Source organism: Rosa chinensis, chromosome 1 (assembly GCF_002994745.2).
Source record: "Rosa chinensis cultivar Old Blush chromosome 1, RchiOBHm-V2, whole genome shotgun sequence".
NCBI lineage: Eukaryota > Viridiplantae > Streptophyta > Magnoliopsida > Rosales > Rosaceae > Rosa > Rosa chinensis.
In genome coordinates, this window is record NC_037088.1 from 20,374,350 (window position 1) to 20,391,496 (window position 17,147).

The 17,147-nt window shown below is 34.6% G+C and overlaps 3 protein-coding genes across 16 annotated transcripts; 1 reads left to right on the forward strand and 2 right to left on the reverse strand.

The window, feature by feature from the left end:
• Nucleotides 1–390: 390 nt before the first annotated feature.
• Nucleotides 391–1,423, reverse strand: LOC112193002. Of its 2 annotated transcripts, XM_040511633.1 has the most exons (3): nucleotides 939–1,423; nucleotides 768–849; nucleotides 391–688 (listed from the first exon to the last, which is right to left on the reverse strand). In XM_040511633.1, the coding sequence occupies exons 1-3, from the start codon at nucleotides 1,416–1,418 to the stop codon at nucleotides 669–671; spliced, it is 582 nt and encodes a 193-aa protein (XP_040367567.1). In that variant the 5' UTR covers nucleotides 1,419–1,423; the 3' UTR covers nucleotides 391–668. The 2 variants fall into 2 exon arrangements, with proteins under 2 accessions (XP_040367567.1, XP_040367559.1); XM_040511625.1 differs by having other exon boundaries at nucleotides 676–849.
• Nucleotides 767–5,153, reverse strand: LOC112192996 (formin-like protein 7). Of its 3 annotated transcripts, none has more exons than XM_024332982.2 (3): nucleotides 5,052–5,153; nucleotides 2,572–3,527; nucleotides 767–2,418 (listed from the first exon to the last, which is right to left on the reverse strand). In XM_024332982.2, the coding sequence occupies exons 2-3, from the start codon at nucleotides 3,488–3,490 to the stop codon at nucleotides 1,424–1,426; spliced, it is 1,914 nt and encodes a 637-aa protein (XP_024188750.1). In that variant the 5' UTR covers nucleotides 3,491–3,527; nucleotides 5,052–5,153; the 3' UTR covers nucleotides 767–1,423. The 3 variants fall into 3 exon arrangements, with proteins under 3 accessions (XP_024188750.1, XP_040367545.1, XP_040367552.1); XM_040511611.1 differs by lacking the exon at nucleotides 5,052–5,153 and adding an exon at nucleotides 3,863–5,045; XM_040511618.1 differs by lacking the exon at nucleotides 5,052–5,153 and having other exon boundaries at nucleotides 767–2,113; nucleotides 2,291–2,418; nucleotides 2,572–5,045.
• Nucleotides 5,154–5,252: 99 nt separating this feature from the next.
• Nucleotides 5,253–12,054, forward strand: LOC112192958. 11 transcript variants are annotated; one of them, XM_040512358.1, is made up of 6 exons: nucleotides 5,253–5,410; nucleotides 5,487–5,625; nucleotides 6,488–6,658; nucleotides 6,762–6,935; nucleotides 7,162–7,251; nucleotides 7,349–11,650. In XM_040512358.1, exons 3-6 carry the CDS (start codon nucleotides 6,490–6,492, stop codon nucleotides 11,599–11,601), a joined length of 4,686 nt encoding a protein of 1,561 aa, XP_040368292.1. In that variant the 5' UTR covers nucleotides 5,253–5,410; nucleotides 5,487–5,625; nucleotides 6,488–6,489; the 3' UTR covers nucleotides 11,602–11,650. The 11 variants fall into 11 exon arrangements, with proteins under 11 accessions (XP_040368292.1, XP_040368295.1, XP_040368293.1 ...); XM_040512359.1 differs by having other exon boundaries at nucleotides 5,272–5,638; XM_040512363.1 differs by having other exon boundaries at nucleotides 5,303–5,625; nucleotides 7,332–11,650.
• The last annotated feature ends 5,093 nt before the right edge of the window (nucleotides 12,055–17,147 follow it).

The following is a 17,147-nucleotide window of genomic DNA, read 5'->3' on the forward strand; positions in this document are numbered from 1 at the left end:
ATTTTAATTTTTTCACCTCAGGTTCGGCATTCAGCCTCTTCCGTGTAGTCAATATCATGTACTAGAATTCTAAACCTCATTGTAAATCCGACGGCCTACACTATCATTCCATATAAGATAACAATTTGACGAGAAAAATTTAGGTCGGTCGGACCTCAAATTATGAAAGTGAAATTTTGAGAAAATAGTGAATTGGACGTGGCATGGCACAAGTAAGGATTAAAATATCGTTTGATATATATCCATAGAAATTTTGAAAAAAAAAAACAAAAAACAAAGATATCAGATGATTTGGAAATATCCGAAATATATATATATATTTTAAATAATCAATTTATTGGAACTACATATAAATACATCTGAATGTCAACTTCATCTACATCTAAAACGAGACTCTAGGTGGTTGAAAAGTCGCATGCTGGTCTACAAACAGACTACGTAGACCACATAGAGTCAATTAGATACTACAAACTACATGGTACCAAATGATTCATATAATTGCATCACATTTTTTTACACTCTTGTGCAGATGATAACACAATAGTCTATTCACTTTGTCTAAAAGTTTAACACAATTAAGGATAATCCCATATAATTGAGAAGGATGAAGTGGATGAGTTGCTTTATGAATCATAATTTGTGTTTGGAATCCCCCAAAAGAAAATCTATCAGCAAGTCCACATTTTTCCTGAAAACAAGCGTAAAAGATTATATACCAACAAACAAGAAACCGGAAAAAGGTACATGTGTCCAAGAATGAAGCCTACTTGATTCTTGAAGACCACACACCCACATCAAATCTGTCAAAGCAGAACTGGATAAAATCATCGCAAAATGGCCTCTTAAAAACTGTGAAAAGAAGAGAGAGGAGAGAATGAGGCTCCATACCACTTTAAGAGAATACATCTCTATAGATATTTAAATACACTATCACCTACTTTCCATGATATAACTTTGTCTGGTTTAAAACTACTGCAGTTAGAATCTTCCATCTGAACAATATCAGCAAGCAGCCCATTAATATCAAGAATGAGAAGCTTTTTCTGAGAACACTTAAGAAGAGATTTTTCAGGTGAAGATTGTGCCATCTGCAAAAGACTGCCCTCTCTACTGATAGCAACTACTTCAGTATCAGCTTTTGGAGCCAAATGTGACGAGGAAGGAACTTCATCAAACTTGGTATCTTTCCACTCTGTACTAGTATCAAGTGGATGTGTCACCTCTACCTCTTGTTCAGAGAATATTGCAAGAAGAGGCTGAAGAGATGGATCTGCTTCTGGCGTCATTATTTCCACTAATAGCTCTATATTTTCACAAGAATTGCGCTTTCTCTTTGGATTTTTTTTCCTCATCTCTTGTGAGCAGCTAATATCTACATTGGGCTTGGGACTACTTTCCGAGTTTATTCTTGTGCTCATTCCCTCTAGTACTTGTTCAGAGAAATTGTAAGAGAAGGCTGAAGAGATGATTCTGCTTCTGGCATCATTGGTTCCATTAATATTTCTCTCTTTCGCTTTTTCTTCTTTGTTTCTTGTGAGCAGTTAAAATCTGCATTCAGCCTGGGCTTTTCTGGGTTTAATGTTCTGCTCATTCCCTCCACAAGTGGTCCTGCATCAACATTAAGTGGTTGTGACACCTCTAATTCTTGTTCAGAGAACATTGCAAAAGAACGCTGAAACGATGGATCTGCTTCTGGCATCATTGTTTCCACTGGTAGCTCTTTATTCTCATTGGTTTTGTGACTTCTCTTCTGCTTCTTTTTCTTTGTTTCTTGTAAGCAGCCAAAATCTGCATTAGGTTTGGGGCTTTTTGAGTTTGTTGTTGTACTCATTCCCTCCACAAGTGGCTGCACAACAAGCTGCTCCATAGAAGGCTGTATATATGGATCAACTGCTGGCATATTGCTTTCCATAACAGAAGTACCAACAGAAACGTCGCACACTTCCATACTACAGTCAAGGAGTTTACAGCTTTTCTTGTTTTTCGCTGAGAAACTCAAATCCTGAGGCATTTCTACCTCTTGATCTGTCACTTGTACAAGTTGAGGCTGTATAGAGGGACTTTCACAACTTTTAATATTTGTCTCGGGGGTTTTACACCTTTTCTTCTTCTTACTACTTTGTGAAAGACTCAGCTCCACATGTGACTGGCAACATATTTCTGTTGTTGTAGTAATTTTCTCTCTAAGTGGTTGCGGTGCTTGTTCATCTGAGAGTCGTACAAGTTGAGGCTGTAGGGAGGGAATTTCACTACTTGTATCATTCGTCTCAGAGGTTGTACACCCTTTCTTCTTCTTCTTCTTCTTCTTCATCTTCTTATTTTGTGAAAGACTCAGCTCCTCATGTGATTGAGGACACTTTGAATTTGTTATTTCAATTAAGAGACCACGATCGGCACTGAAAATTCTTATAAGAGGATCTTATAAAAGACCAAGAATGTGGTGATCAGAAATTATAATCTCACAAATTATAATCTCACAAATGACAACCTTCCCTAGCATATACACCAAATTTGACAGACTTATAGATAACAGGGAAAAAAATGGAAAATAAAGCATACTAAGTTACTAACCTTCAATCTCCATGTCAGAAGCATTTAGAGGCCTCGTTTCAGTCAACAGAAGTTTATTAGACCTACGATCAATGTGGGGATGACTAGGAAAACTGAAAGCATCAAGCTTTGGCAATGAAGTTGAAGGTGAAGGAGCGGTGGGCAATGGCGCAAAGGGTGATTGAGGATTTGCTGCTGGTAGGAGAGCCAAGGAAGCCATTTCAGAAGCGCCGGCTGTTAAATGTCCAGAAGTTCCAAGTGAAGTGGGATTGACAATAATAGAGGCGGGAGGGGGTGGTGGATTATGCTGAAGACCAGCCTGTGGTTGTGCTGGATACAAAGCTCTACACCATGTTGGTCCTTGTGCAGCACAACCAGAAGTAGTATTATTTGAAGGGGGTAATGCTCCATGTGGTACTGCAGCCTTTGACATGTATGGGTAGGGAGGAGCATGCGGAGTCACAAGTGCTGGTGGATGAATCCGTTGGAAATTCCAGTTTCCTGCTGTTGAAGAATGTTGCATGTTATGCCATGTGCTTCCATGGACTGGTGGAACGGGGTGTCCATAAGATTGCCCTGTATTTGGCATCCCACTGAACGGGACAGATGAACTTTGGTGAGTAGGGAGAGGTGGGGCAACAAAACCGTGCTGATATAAATAACGACCCTGCTGACCTATCGGAGGTGGGACTGCATATATAGCCTGCTGAACTACATTTGGTGGTACTGGTGCTGCCCGAGAGCCCTGTTGGAAATGGAAATGAAGGGGAGGTGGTGGACGTTGTTGGTTTGCAGGTGGCATAGGTGTCTGATATAAATAAGGACCCTGCTGACCTATAGCCTGCTGAACTACATTTGGCGGTGCCGGTGGTGCCAGAGAGCCCTGTTGGAAATGGAAATGAAGGGGAGGTGGTGGACGCTGTTGGTTTGCAGGTGGCATGGGTGTCTGACCCTGCCCAAATAATAGGATTGATGTACTGCAGAGTGCAGACAAATACAAATGTTACAATTCCTCAAAGATCAAAAGGATATAGAACAGCAAACTCAATACATAAATCACAAACCCTAAGACAGCTTCCATAAAAGCTCAAAGTTTATATTTTCATTAAGAATATTGTCATCTTAAGAATCTATACAATCAAATACATCACTTTTTCAATTCAATCGATAATACTACATAAAAGAGAGAATTTCGTTTTAAAAAGAAAAATGAAGCGCCATAATCAAAAACTCATTACGGCAAACCTAACCAAATACAGGAAATAAGAGAAACTCAAAGAACCTAGTAAGGACATGAAATCAAAGTTTGCACCTTCAAAGAAAACAGTTGACAATAAAAGCCATAGTTTCTGGTAAAGCAATAATAAACGATTAGGATCTGCATCTTCACATTGAAATGTAAACACAAAAGGAAGTTTGGTATTTGAAAGGTGTAAATTGTAAGTAAAGGAGGCAATATATTTGACTCTGATATAATTAATGAAACTGAAAATGAAGGGCTTAGGGTTTGAAGGGTTTGAGTCATTTGCTATCTGATGGTCCATAGCCTGGAAGACAACCACCAGCATCCAAAAGCAGGGTGTAAATAAACAAAATCATGAAAGTAAGAGATACACGTGATATACAAAACCACCATTCACCACATCTACTTGGAAACAGTAATCAGAACAGGAATCACAATAACACATTAAACCGGTCTCATACTAAGACTAACTAATTAATTTTTTTAGCAAAGTACCTAAATCAAACGAATCCCCCAGCAAAACAAAACGAAAACCTAAAACCTTTATAGCTAAGTTCAATTCCCCTATATAGTTACTCATAAACTTAAGGTAATCAATGTCACAAAATGTGCCAGCAGTCCAGCAACAAAAGTATCTTCCACAAAACAAAATAATGCGCTCAACAATCCGGAAACAATAAAGTTAACTCCTTTATACACTTTGCATATGCAGGTGTTTTTTTAATAGAACCATTTCAGCAAACACATGATGGGCAATTCCAAGCAATTACAGACCATGGAACATAAAAATTTCAATAACCAATTTCATAGAACAACAACAACTTGCTTAACATGAATAAACAGAAACCGCCTCAAAATTTCACAAAAATGGGAGATAGTTTCAGGTAACATAGAATTAAAAATTCCAAAATAATCAAAACCCAGAAATACAAATGATCAAAGTTGATAAGCGAGCTCAATCCTCCAAGTTGATCATGGAAAAGGAGCAAACTTGGTATGGGTAGCCAACACTTTCATTCCTCTACTACATATCATCGGAATTAAATCAAAACCCGTAATCAAGATCTCATTCTTCCTATTCCTTCATTTAGCCACTAAACCAAACAGAGCTCCACACACAATCAAATCCCTCAAAACAGATTGAAGATAAAGCCGCAGCAAATGAAAACAATCCGAAAAATCAAAACCCGATAATAATGAAAGCGATAATGATTTGAATCAAAATAAGCGATCGATGGTAGGGTTTTCGGAAGGCTACCTTGTTACCTATTATTATCTATATACTAAAGTTCCTACACTATTCATTTTACTGTTCACCATAACAGTAGAAAGACGGTTCTGCCCTTGAATTACTCTGATAGAAGTTGACATCGATTGGGCCAAAAAATCTAACCGACTAAAAGAAAAAGTTGAGATGCCTGAAGCTATCTAGAAGTGTCGAGGCCTTTATCATGAAATCTCGAAGCCTCTATCACCGACTTATTTACACCGACGGAAGCGTCTATATATACCGAAATTCGTTGTTCCCGATCATCGGGTTTGGTTGTCGATGAATGCTTGGATAGAGTTTGATAACGTTAACTCTTCCTGATAACGTTAGCTCTTCCGGATTATCAGGTTTGATTATCAAGTTTGGTTGTGATCAAAGTTTGATAGTGTTGGGGTCTCTTCTGATTTTGTGTTTTCTTTTCAGATTTTGTTGTTTGTCAAGCACACAGAGAACGAGGGAGGGAAAAAAAAAAAAAAAAGGGGGAAGAAGGAAAAGAAGGAGAGAGGGATCAGAAGTGCCGGTCTTAACTGTGAATAACGAAGCAGCAGCTGTAAGCGGCTCGGTGAGTGTTGATTGTAAGTGGGCTTATTGGAGTAATAGGATGCGTAATCAGATTTCCTTTTTGCGTTCTGAGAGAGCTTTCTTTCTTGGCCATTTATTTTGGTTAATAAAATTAATTGGTCTTTGTATGACATGTGGGTCAATTGATAAAATCCATTAGATGAAAATACACTGGATATTCAATGTTGACGTGAGAACCGTTTGAGGTAAAACTGGAAGTGAATGGAGCTGTTGGATTTTCTTTATTAATGTCTTGCTGTTATGCTTATGTCTACAACAGGGTGTTTGAAGTCAATAAGTATAGTACTTGAGTTTAGTTTTAGTTTTGCCGACCAAGCTATTGTTTATGTGCCAAATATATGTGCAAACAAATCGTATGATTTAAACCGTAAGAGAACTTAGGCTTAATCCACGTTTTCACTCATGTTAGGAGTAACTAAAGTATGTAATTTTTGTTCCTTACTTGGATATAAAGTGGAAACTTATAATAAATTATTTGTGTATTGAGTTTATAATACATATAAGCATTATAGTGTCATATTATGTAATTGGTCTTTTTAGTTTGGCCTCTGTGAAGAATGGCTTGCAGACTGTGTGATCAATCTGTTCCATTTGTGTGTGTGCTTTTTTTTTTTTTTTTTCCTTTCTCTTCCTCCCTTTTCTTTCCTTCTTTCTTTTGTGTATGGAATTTAGGTGTGTGTGATCAATCTGTTCCATTTCTGTGTGTGTGTGTGTTTTTTTTTTCCTTTCTCTTCCTCCCTTTTCTTTCTTTCTTTTTCTCTCCCTCTCTCTTATCTCTCCCTTCGCTTTTTTGGAGTGATCTGCAACTTCTTTTACGGATTTTAAATGATTTAAAATTGCAGGGATGGCATCAAACAATCGAAAGCTGAAGGGAAAAAGATACTTAAGAATGAATGATGGACCAAATGATAATGATCAACAAAATGTGCAGAATGCATTGGATGGTCACACTACTGCTACCTTTTTTGATAACAATATCAATTGTCGAATCAAATCAAGAAGATGGATAGAAGGTTAGTATATTAGTGTGAAAAAAAAAAGAGTTTACCAACATTTGGTTGTTATTTATGGAATGAAAATGACTTAACAGTATTTTTATTTTTATTTTTTAAATAGTGTCTGAAGCGGTGGTTGAGGATAGCCGGGTAAAGCAACACAATGATGATGGTATCAATGTAATACAACATCGAGATAAGCGAGTTAGAAATAATCGAGAGACGTCAAATGTGACAATGAAGCGAACTACTGTTACTGAGGCTAATTCGAATGGTAATGGTCAGGGTGGAACTGGTAAGTGCAATATTCTAGGTAATAGATGGTTATCATGGGAAACGAGTATGAGTGTAAAAAACAAAAAAAAGTTAAGCATGCATACGAGTGTGACTTACCTTTTTTTAATAACAATAATTTAAGTATGAATATTCTATGCAATTTGAGTTTTTTGAGGTTAATGTAAACATAGTTTTTGTACATGTTTAACAATATGATCATTCTTTGCAATTTAATATTTCCACAGCCCCCTTCCTCCTTCTCACTTTTGGCAAATTGTATGCAGGCGAACATTTACATTCATTCGGTCAAGCAAGCTATCAAAGCACTAGACAAGGTAATTTTTTTTTTTTTTTTCAAAACTGTATCTATTATACTTATCAAAATAGATAGTTGCATATGTCGTTTGACAAAAAGGGAAATTGTATTGATAGGTTCAATCATTAGATATGAAGATGCAGGCGACAATATTTATGTTTGTGATTACTGTGATGCACTGTTTTGGCTTGAAGAGGCAATTAAACAAACATCGACGAAAGTGTCTCCTATCTATACAAACTGTTGCAAAAAAGGGAAAATTAAACTTCCACATGCTAAACCAACTCCGAATTTTCTTAGAACATTATTAGATCCAAATAACGGTCAGGAAAGTAAACTTTTTAGGGAAAATATTCGAATTTATAATTCAATGTTTTCGTTTACATCAATGGGAGCAATAATTGATCGAAAAATAAATACTGGATTAGGTCCGTACGTATTTAAAATCAGTGGTCAAGTACATCATTTAATGGGTTCTATATTGCCATCTGAGGGAGAATTTCCTAAATATGCACAATTATATATATATGATACTCAAAATGAGATTTATAATCGCATTAATGCTATTGATCCTACCCATATGAATAACAACATCAAACCATATATAGTTGAAGGACTTATTAAGATGTTCGATGAAATTAATGAATTGGTTAAACAATTTCGAACGATAAGAGATAAATTTGAAAATCAGTGTTTACCTTTATTTACTGTGAATGTACTTGATTGTTTACGTACTGATAGTAAACAATATGAAAGACCAACATCTGAGGAAATTAGTGGTCTCATTGTGGGCGATATTGGAGAACATAATTCAGAGAGAGACATAATTATTGAATCAAATAATAGACAATTGCAACGAGTTTCGAAAATACATCCAAAATATATGTCATTACAATATCCGATTCTTTTTCCGTATGGTGAAGATGGATATAAACCAAATTTATTGATGCACAAAACATCTACAAATTCCCAACAAAAAAGAGAGAGAATATCAATGCGAAGTTATATTACGTATCAAATTCAAGACAGACGTAACGTAGAAAATACTTTATTACAGGGTGGACGATTATTTCAACAATTTTTAGTTGATGCTTATGCAACTGTTGAGGAAGATCGTTTAGATTGGATAAGGAAAAATCAAAAAAATTTCCGAAATGAAATTCTTAAAGAAATGTATACTGCATCTTCATCTGGAATTCATAAAGGTCATGACTTAGGACAAAAAATTATTTTACCAAGTTCTCATACTGGAAGTCCTAGAGATATGATTAATAATTATCAAGATGCTATGGCAATTTGCAGACAATATGGCAATCCTGATTTATTTATAACTTTTACTTGCAATGTTAAATGGATAGAAATACAAAGATATTTTAAAAATGATCCTAAATCTAAAATTGAAGACAGGCCTGATATAATTTCGAGAATATTTAACATAAAATTACAAAATATGATTACATATATTAAATCTGGGGAACCTTTTGGACAAGTTGAGGCAGATGTTTGCACAATAGAATTTCAAAAAAGAGGACTTCCTCATGCTCATATGTTGTTTTGGTTAAAAAGAGATTATAAATGTTATACAGCAGCAGATATAGACTCTATTATTTCAGCTGAATTACCAGATAAAAATGTTAATCCAGAACTTTTTGATATTGTAAGTCAATTTATGATTCATGGGCCATGTGGACAAATTAATCCAAAAAGCCCTTGCATGAAAGATGGAAAATGCTCTAAATTCTTTCCAAAACCATATAACACAAAAACTATATTCGAAGCTAATTCACCACCAACATATAAACGTATCAATGATGACACAAAATTCGTTGAAAAAAATGGCGTTCATGTTGGTAATAATTTTGTTGTACCATATAATTCAAACTTATTATTGAGATACAATGCTCATATTAATGTTGAATTATGTTCCCAATCTATGTTAATTAAATATTTATTCAAATATATTAATAAAGGTCCAGATAGAGCTCGAATTTTGTTACAAGAAAACTTAAATGATGAAATTCAAACTTATCTTAATTGTCGTTATCTAACTCCTCATGAATCTGTTTGGAGATTGTTTGAATATCTAATTCATTCTAAGCATCCTGCTGTACAACGTTTACAAATACATCTACCGTTAGAACAAAATGTTATTTTTAATGAATCTGAATCTCTTGAATCAATCATAGAACGTAAAAGTACAGAAGATACTACATTAACCGGATGGTTTCAAGCAAATAAAATTTACCCAGAGGCACGCGAATTAACTTATGTAGAATTTCCAACTAAGTTTGTTTGGCATGATCGCACAAAATGTTGGGCACCAAGAAAACGGTATGAAACAATTGGACGAATAACATATATACATCCTACAAAAGGCGAACTATATTTTATGAGAATGTTATTAAATATTCAAAAAGGTTGTAGTGATTTCAATTTAATAAAGACCGTTAATGAGATTACATACCCTTCTTATCAAGAAGCCTGTCAAGCCTTGGGGTTATTAGGAGATGATAAAGAATGGATTGAAGCATTAACAAATTCTTCATATATTGCAATGGCTTCTGAAATACGCCAACTTTTTGTTACAATAATCTTATTTTGCGATGTTGCAAGTCCTCAAACATTATTTGATTTACATTGGTCAAATATGTGTGATGATATTTTATATAAAGCTAGATTAGAAACTCAAAATCCAAATTTGACCTTACCAGAATCAGAACTGAAGAACACATTGTTATTTGAACTAGAACACCTATTTAATATGTCATCAAGTTCATTAAAAGATCATCAATTACCAATGCCTGATAAAAATAAAATATTAGAATTGAAAAATAAATTATTAAAAGAAGAATTAGATTATAACTGTCAAGAATTAAAACATTTACATACAAATTTAGTTGCTCAGTTAAATACGTGTCAAAAAATTGTTTATGATGAAGTAATTGAAGGGATTGAAAAAAAAACATGCAACGCTTTTTTTGTTCATGGTCATGGAGGAACTGGCAAAACTTTTTTATGGCATACAATAATAAGTAAATTAAGATCTGAAGGAAAAATTGTTTTAGCTGTTGCATCATCAGGAATTGCTTCAATATTACTTCCAAATGGTAGAACCGCTCATTCTAGATTTAAAATACCTATTACAATAAATAATTTATCAATATGTCCGATAAAGAAAGGTACTCATCTTGCAAAATTAATTGATAGAGCAGAACTAATTATTTGGGATGAAGCTCCAATGTGTCATAAACATTGTTTTGAGTCATTAGATAAATCTTTACGAGATATTTTATCAGATTCAAATAATATACAAAAAGATAAACCATTCGGTGGTAAACCCATTTTATTAGGTGGTGATTTTAGACAAATTTTACCTGTTATCACCGGAGGAACTAAAGAACAAATAATTGAAGCTTCATTAAACTACTCATACCTTTGGCAATCATTTAAAGTATTTCATTTAACAGAAAATATGAGATTATCAAAAAAAAATTTAACTGATGAGGATAGAAAAAATATTTCAGCTTTTGCAAATTGGCTATTACAAATTGGAGAAGGTAAAATACAATCTATAAATTATGAAAATGATATAGATACATCATGGGTTGAAATTCCAAACGATATACTTATTGATAATTATATAGATCCAATAAAAGCAATTTTTCTAGCAACTTATCAAAATTTCAATGAAAATTACAACAAATTTGATTATTTAAGAGAACGTGCAATAGTTACACCACGAAATACTACAGTAACAGAAATAAACAATTATGCTATAAATTTATTGCCAGGTAATGTGAGTACTTACCTAAGCTCAGATACTATTGTTCAAAATTCAAAAAATCATGAAAATATGGATGTTTTATATCCAACAGAATTCTTAAATAAATTGGAATTTCCTGGATTACCATCGCATAAATTAATTTTGAAGATCGGAATGCCTATTATGTTATTAAGAAATTTAAATCAACGATCTGGATTATGTAATGGTACAAGATTAATAATAACAGCATTATTTGATAGATTAATAGAAGCAAAAATATTAACAGGAACAAATATAAATCAAAAAATTTTTATACCTAGAATTGTTCTTACAGCTACTGAAAATAAGTGGCCATTCATTTTTAAAAGACGACAATTTCCAGTTAGACCATGTTATGCTATGACAATTAATAAAAGTCAAGGTCAATCTTTAAATCAAGTTGGCATATATTTACCTGAACCTGTTTTTACTCACGGACAATTATATGTTGCACTTTCAAGAGTTACATCAAGAAATGGTTTAAAAATTTTAATAAATAATAGTAATAATATACCAAATAAATACACTAAAAACATAGTGTACAAAGATGTGTTACTAAATTTATAAATCAAAACATACATTATATAATGTTAATATATAATGTATGTTTTCATCTGGAAAGATGTGGGATTGATTGACATTGAGAAAGAAAGAAAGAGAGGTGAGGAACAATGTCCTCCCGATTTGGACAGTGCCAGGAATGAACTGGACATAGCAAGAAAATACCACAAATGGAGCAAAAGAAACACCACAAAGGTGAGAGAAGAGCAGCAGATTCTTGAGGATGCTGAAAAGGATGAAGGAGAAAGGACCTCCCCCCAACTCTTAGGCCTTCAATCTAGATCTTCAGGGAGGCCCTATCCAAATCAAGCTTCGTAACCAACTGAGCTTGGCCGGAGAAATCGAAATCAAAGAGAGTAAAGATTGGTCCGTTTGAAATTTGTATTTAACTGAAATTGATCTATTTGAAATTTGTATCTAGCTCATCCAATCCAACTACCAATTGTTTTTTAACATGTATCTATTCTTTTCCAACATTATGGTTATGATCCATATCCCGCAGCAAAGCGCGGGCAAACCTTGCTAGTACACACTAAAGCTCCTATACCGTTCTTAAGCACTGTTCATATCAACAGTGAACCGACGCGTTTGTCCATGAGGTTTATTTATGCCGAGAGAAAAGGGTCAGCTTGTTTGCGCGTTCCATCGACCGTCCGATCTCACTGTCCTGCCCCCTGCCCATCTTTTCTTCATCACTGTTTACGGGTTTTACCCCCAGCTTTTGACTCAAGTTACAATTCTGCTATGACCTTTTCATTTTTTTTACCCAATTCTGTCATATTCTTTTTTTTTTACGGGTGTGAAATTTACACACCCAATTTTACAAACCGCATGCCTTATTATTTTTTTAATTATATTTCATCTCACTTAATTTTACACTTCCTAATATACCCTCAAAGTCAGATTTTCCTTTTTCTTCTTCTTGGCTCTCTCTCTCTCTCAAACCACGACTGCCCATAGATGAACAGTAAATTTGTGGCTGGGTTCCTCTTGAATCATTGCCTGGAAACGTGTCTTTCTACCCAACAAGTTTCCTACCCCATTGAATCATTGGGTATTCTTCTATTTATACCCCCCAAACCACCAAGTACCATCCCACTCTAAATCTAACCCCTTCCACTCCCAGTCTCCATCTTCCTCTAGTTTTGAGGTTTTGGTTTTCCCATTTTAGGAGGGGGTCTGTAGCAATGGCCGTGGTCAAGTTTGTTGCTGCCTTGATCCTTCTCAAATCCTAAGGAAAATCCACAATTGCTATCCAAACCCAAACACTCTACTCCAAGGCCAGCCCCCGAATCCAAACTAGAAATGAAGAAAGAAGGCAAAGATTTGGCGTGCAGCAGACACCAACAGCGAAGAAACCGTTCGCGGTGGCCGGAGTCGAAGAAACTGACACTGATGGCATAACCCTCTATGCTTCTTCTTTCTTGTTTGATCTCTTCCCCTTTGCTTGTTTCTTTGCCCACAGACCCTTCTTGTGATTATGATCATCACCATCCATTGATTTTGGATTTGGGATTTGATGAGGGACAGAGGAAATATTCTAATGGCCGAGGAAGAAGAGAAGGAATTCATCTGTTTGTGTTGTCGGAGTTTTTGTGTGTTTGGGGAGAACACGTGTCGATCTGCGAAAAAGCCACGTCGTGGTTCGTGAGGACTAGTCAGCCCGTATTATCCAAAAAAGAAGAAGGGTATATTAGGAAGTGTAAAATTGAGTGAGATGAAATGTTATGGTGTGCGGTTTGTAAAACTGGGTGTGCAAATTTCACACCCATTTTTTTAAAGGAGAATAATTTTTGTTTTGTATTTGTAAATTTTGTATTTGTAAATTTCTACAAATCATGAAAAAAGTTTATTTATTGTTGTATCTCATTTGTTGCTAATCTATTATTAACAACAAAACAAATTATATTATGAGTAGTGCCTATATTTTTTAGATTGCAAGTATTCATTTATTGCATATGAAACTTGAAGGAAAAAACAAAAAAACCAAACCCGCAGCATCGCGCGGGTCAATTTACTAGTTATCAAACTAAAGAAGAAGACTTTGCCAAAAAGAAAAAGATAAAGTAAAAAAACCAAAGAAGAACAGTAACGATACGTTACTTTCAATAAAAAAACCGTTGGTATTTTAGTGAAAATTAAACACTTTTAATTTGAATTAGTGACTCTTTAGTGTAAAGGGCCAAGGCCCCGCCCCCCGGGGACCCGGATATTTACTATATACTAAACGTGAGTTTCACTGTAGGGCTGTTCACTGGGAATTTGAAAAGACTCTTTTGCCCTTTCTGTTCGGTTTAGCTACGGTTTTGTTGTTGGAGTCCTGACCTGGATATATCGCCTGGCGTTGATTTCCTCCTTCTAGAGAAGTCCCGTAACCATCTTTATCAATTATCAAGAACGATCGAGGGGAGAGAGCGAGAGAGAGAGAGAGACAGAGATCGGTTGTGTTTCTTTGCTTTGCACGAAGAGAGAGAGAGAGAGAGAGAGAGAGAGAGAGAGATCGGAGGCAAATTCTCACCCCATCGTCTGAGATCGGAGGTTAGTTGCTCTTCCTCAAGTTTCAACCTTTATTGCTTTGGATCGTTCGTCTTATCGTTTGTTTAGATTTTGGTGAAACACGTCATGAGGTTGAATCAAGTTACTGTGATTAGAATCAAGTCACACTTTGGTCTGAATTTCATGTGCTTCCTTCTGATCAGATTCCTACTTCTGAATCTGTGTAATCATCTATTGACACATTTTATTTCTCCTAATTAGTTTGAGCCATTATCTGGAATAGATCTATTTTTTCAGTGTCCTAATAAGGGACTTCGATTTATCATACCCTCTTCAATTGAATTTCTGTATTCAAGTTTTTGTTGCTAGAAATTCCTAGAACAAATGTGTCTTATGAGGAGAAGCATGATTTTGGTTTTTGTTGAAGAAAGAAAGAAAAAATAATAATAATAAAAAAAAGGTAGTCTATAGTGAAGAATCAGGACTCAAATCCTTTTCTGAATTCAACCATGCTTTGTTCTTTATTTATTCAACTCTTAAACTATGGAGATATATCATTTGTGTTTATCTACTGGATATGTGGTTGTAAATAGCATCATGGTCTCAGAGTTTACTGCATGATTATTTTTATTTGTTGCAAATAGGATCATGGTCTGAAAGTTGCACAGTTGTCAAATAGGTATGCATGTCTGGAAATCGATGTCAAAAATAGGTATATAAAGGCAGCAATATCTCAGAGCAGTCAATTTCAAATAGTTTTTATATGTTTAGATCCTGTTTATAAGATGGCCTGCGATCAATCATAATTATATGTAATAACAGAGTTTTGTCTGTTGAAGGTCTTAATGTCAGTTGTTATGTGGCTATTGTCTATATGTGTGGTGTTTCACATTTTCTTGACTCATTGATTATTGTTCTTACTGTTTCTTTTTTCTTTATTTGTTTTTAGGCATTGAAAATGTAATTTTCTGTTTGTATGTAGTTCAGACTCAAAAGTTGCATATACTCAAGAACTTGGGAAAACCAGTTTTTTAAACTTCTTGACGCAGAAGTTTGACAGTTTAAGGATTCTGCTCCAAGGTTAGCATTTTGTATATATGCTAAAGAGAGAATTGTTTTAGAGTTGTAATCTGTAAAGGTCTTTTCTATTGCTCAGCTGAATAGTAAGTCATGTGAAGAAGAATTATATATCTTTTCATTCTTTTGGAATTAACTAAGAACAAATTTTGATGCAAGAGATATACTTTTGTTTAATATACTCCATTCCATAGTAGTTAGAAATATTCAATTTGGCACTATGGCAAGGTATTAGTTAGAGTGCAGGTGTGTGTCATGTTAGGGAACAAGAAGAGAGGGAAACAAATTTATAGAAACAGATTGGTTACAATGACTTTGTTTTCATCCATATATGTTGGAAAAACTGAAAATCGTTACACTTTAACACTTAGGCTTTTGGTCCAAACAGCTTTCTCTTTTCAATGAGAAAAAAACAACTTAAATTTTCTTCATTAGTAAAGATTTAGTACAATGAAGCTGCAGAAGAACTAAAACACAAATAAGTACCAAAATTAATCACCTGTATCAACTTTGTACTTTACAATGACTAAAAGTTTTGGTTCTTCCAAATTCTCATCAATTAAATTGTGAAATGATAGCTTATCAATAATATCAATCATGCTCTTTCCAACCAATTTTTTATCGTTTGTTCACTGGTTTGTTAATCTGCATCTACTAATTAACTAAACTAAAAACCAGCTCTTCACTTTATTTATACCAGTAACATGCTTTTAAACAGTACCTTCTGCAGCCTTGCCTTTCTGTCAAAAGCTGAAATCAATTGGGAAGCACGAACAAACAAGTGGTGACTCTGTATCCTCTACATCAAAGGTGAGTAAATTTGATTTCAACTAGAAATCATAAAACTAAATGATTTTGTCGGTTTATCAACTTTCCATCAATTCTGGATCGATTTTGGGAAGTCATTGTTGTTAATAATCAAAAAGATTTTTAATTTTTTACTAACAGTTATGATCAACCTTGCATCTTTTCAATTAGTTTTAAACATAACAGTTATGATCAAATTTGCTTACAACTTCAATTTTTTATATGTTATTTATTAACTTTGTATCAAATCTAGATTGCCATCAAAATTTGTGAATTCTGTTTAATGGCTGATACTTGGTCCTTCAAATTTATGTTTTCTCATACCTGGTCTGAATTTTTCATCATTCATGTTCACAACTTTTAATTGATTACGAATTGCTTTGTTCAGTTGGAATATAGAGTGTGTTTTACAAAAGATTAATGGAAGAGCTGGAGTCATTTGATTGGTAATATATGAAATTAACAGGGGAAGAAGGTAGATAAGTAACTCGGAGAAAAGGAAGAGGGGACGGAAAGCTCAAAAAATTAGCATCAAAGAAATATAGTTGAAATGGTATAGTACTCAATACATGTGTAGAAATATAGTTGCACGTCTTCTGTTACTAAAATTTGATATTTCATTTGGTTTCTGATTTAATTAAAACTGTGTTATTCATTCAGAGAAACAATATGCTATCAAATTCTCTGACTGTTTATTTCTATTTTATATCAAACTGCAATTTCCAAATTCCTTCCTATAGCTCTAACTCTGTTTTCTTTGTATTAAAGTGACAGGAAATTAACCCAAAAAAAAGTGGCAGGCAAGGTAAACATGGAGCAGCAACATCATCACCATCAGGAACTAAAGCACAGCCTCGCAAGCAGAAAAATGACGAAACATAAATTACTATTGTTGTACAGCTATAACTGGAAGAACCAATGCCTTGAACCAGCTCCAACAACTCCAGCATTTTGCGCAGCTTTTGCTAACCAACTCCAACATTTTGAGCTGCTGAAACTGAAGCAATCAACTAGAGCATTTTGTACAGCGACAACTGGAGCAATCACTTTTTTGAACAAACTCCAGACGGAGCTTTTTCCAAGTTTTATAACTAAACCAGCTAGCTCTTTCAATATACTGCATGCAGCTGCTACTTTTACTATGTTAATAGCTCCAACTAAAGCACCCAGCT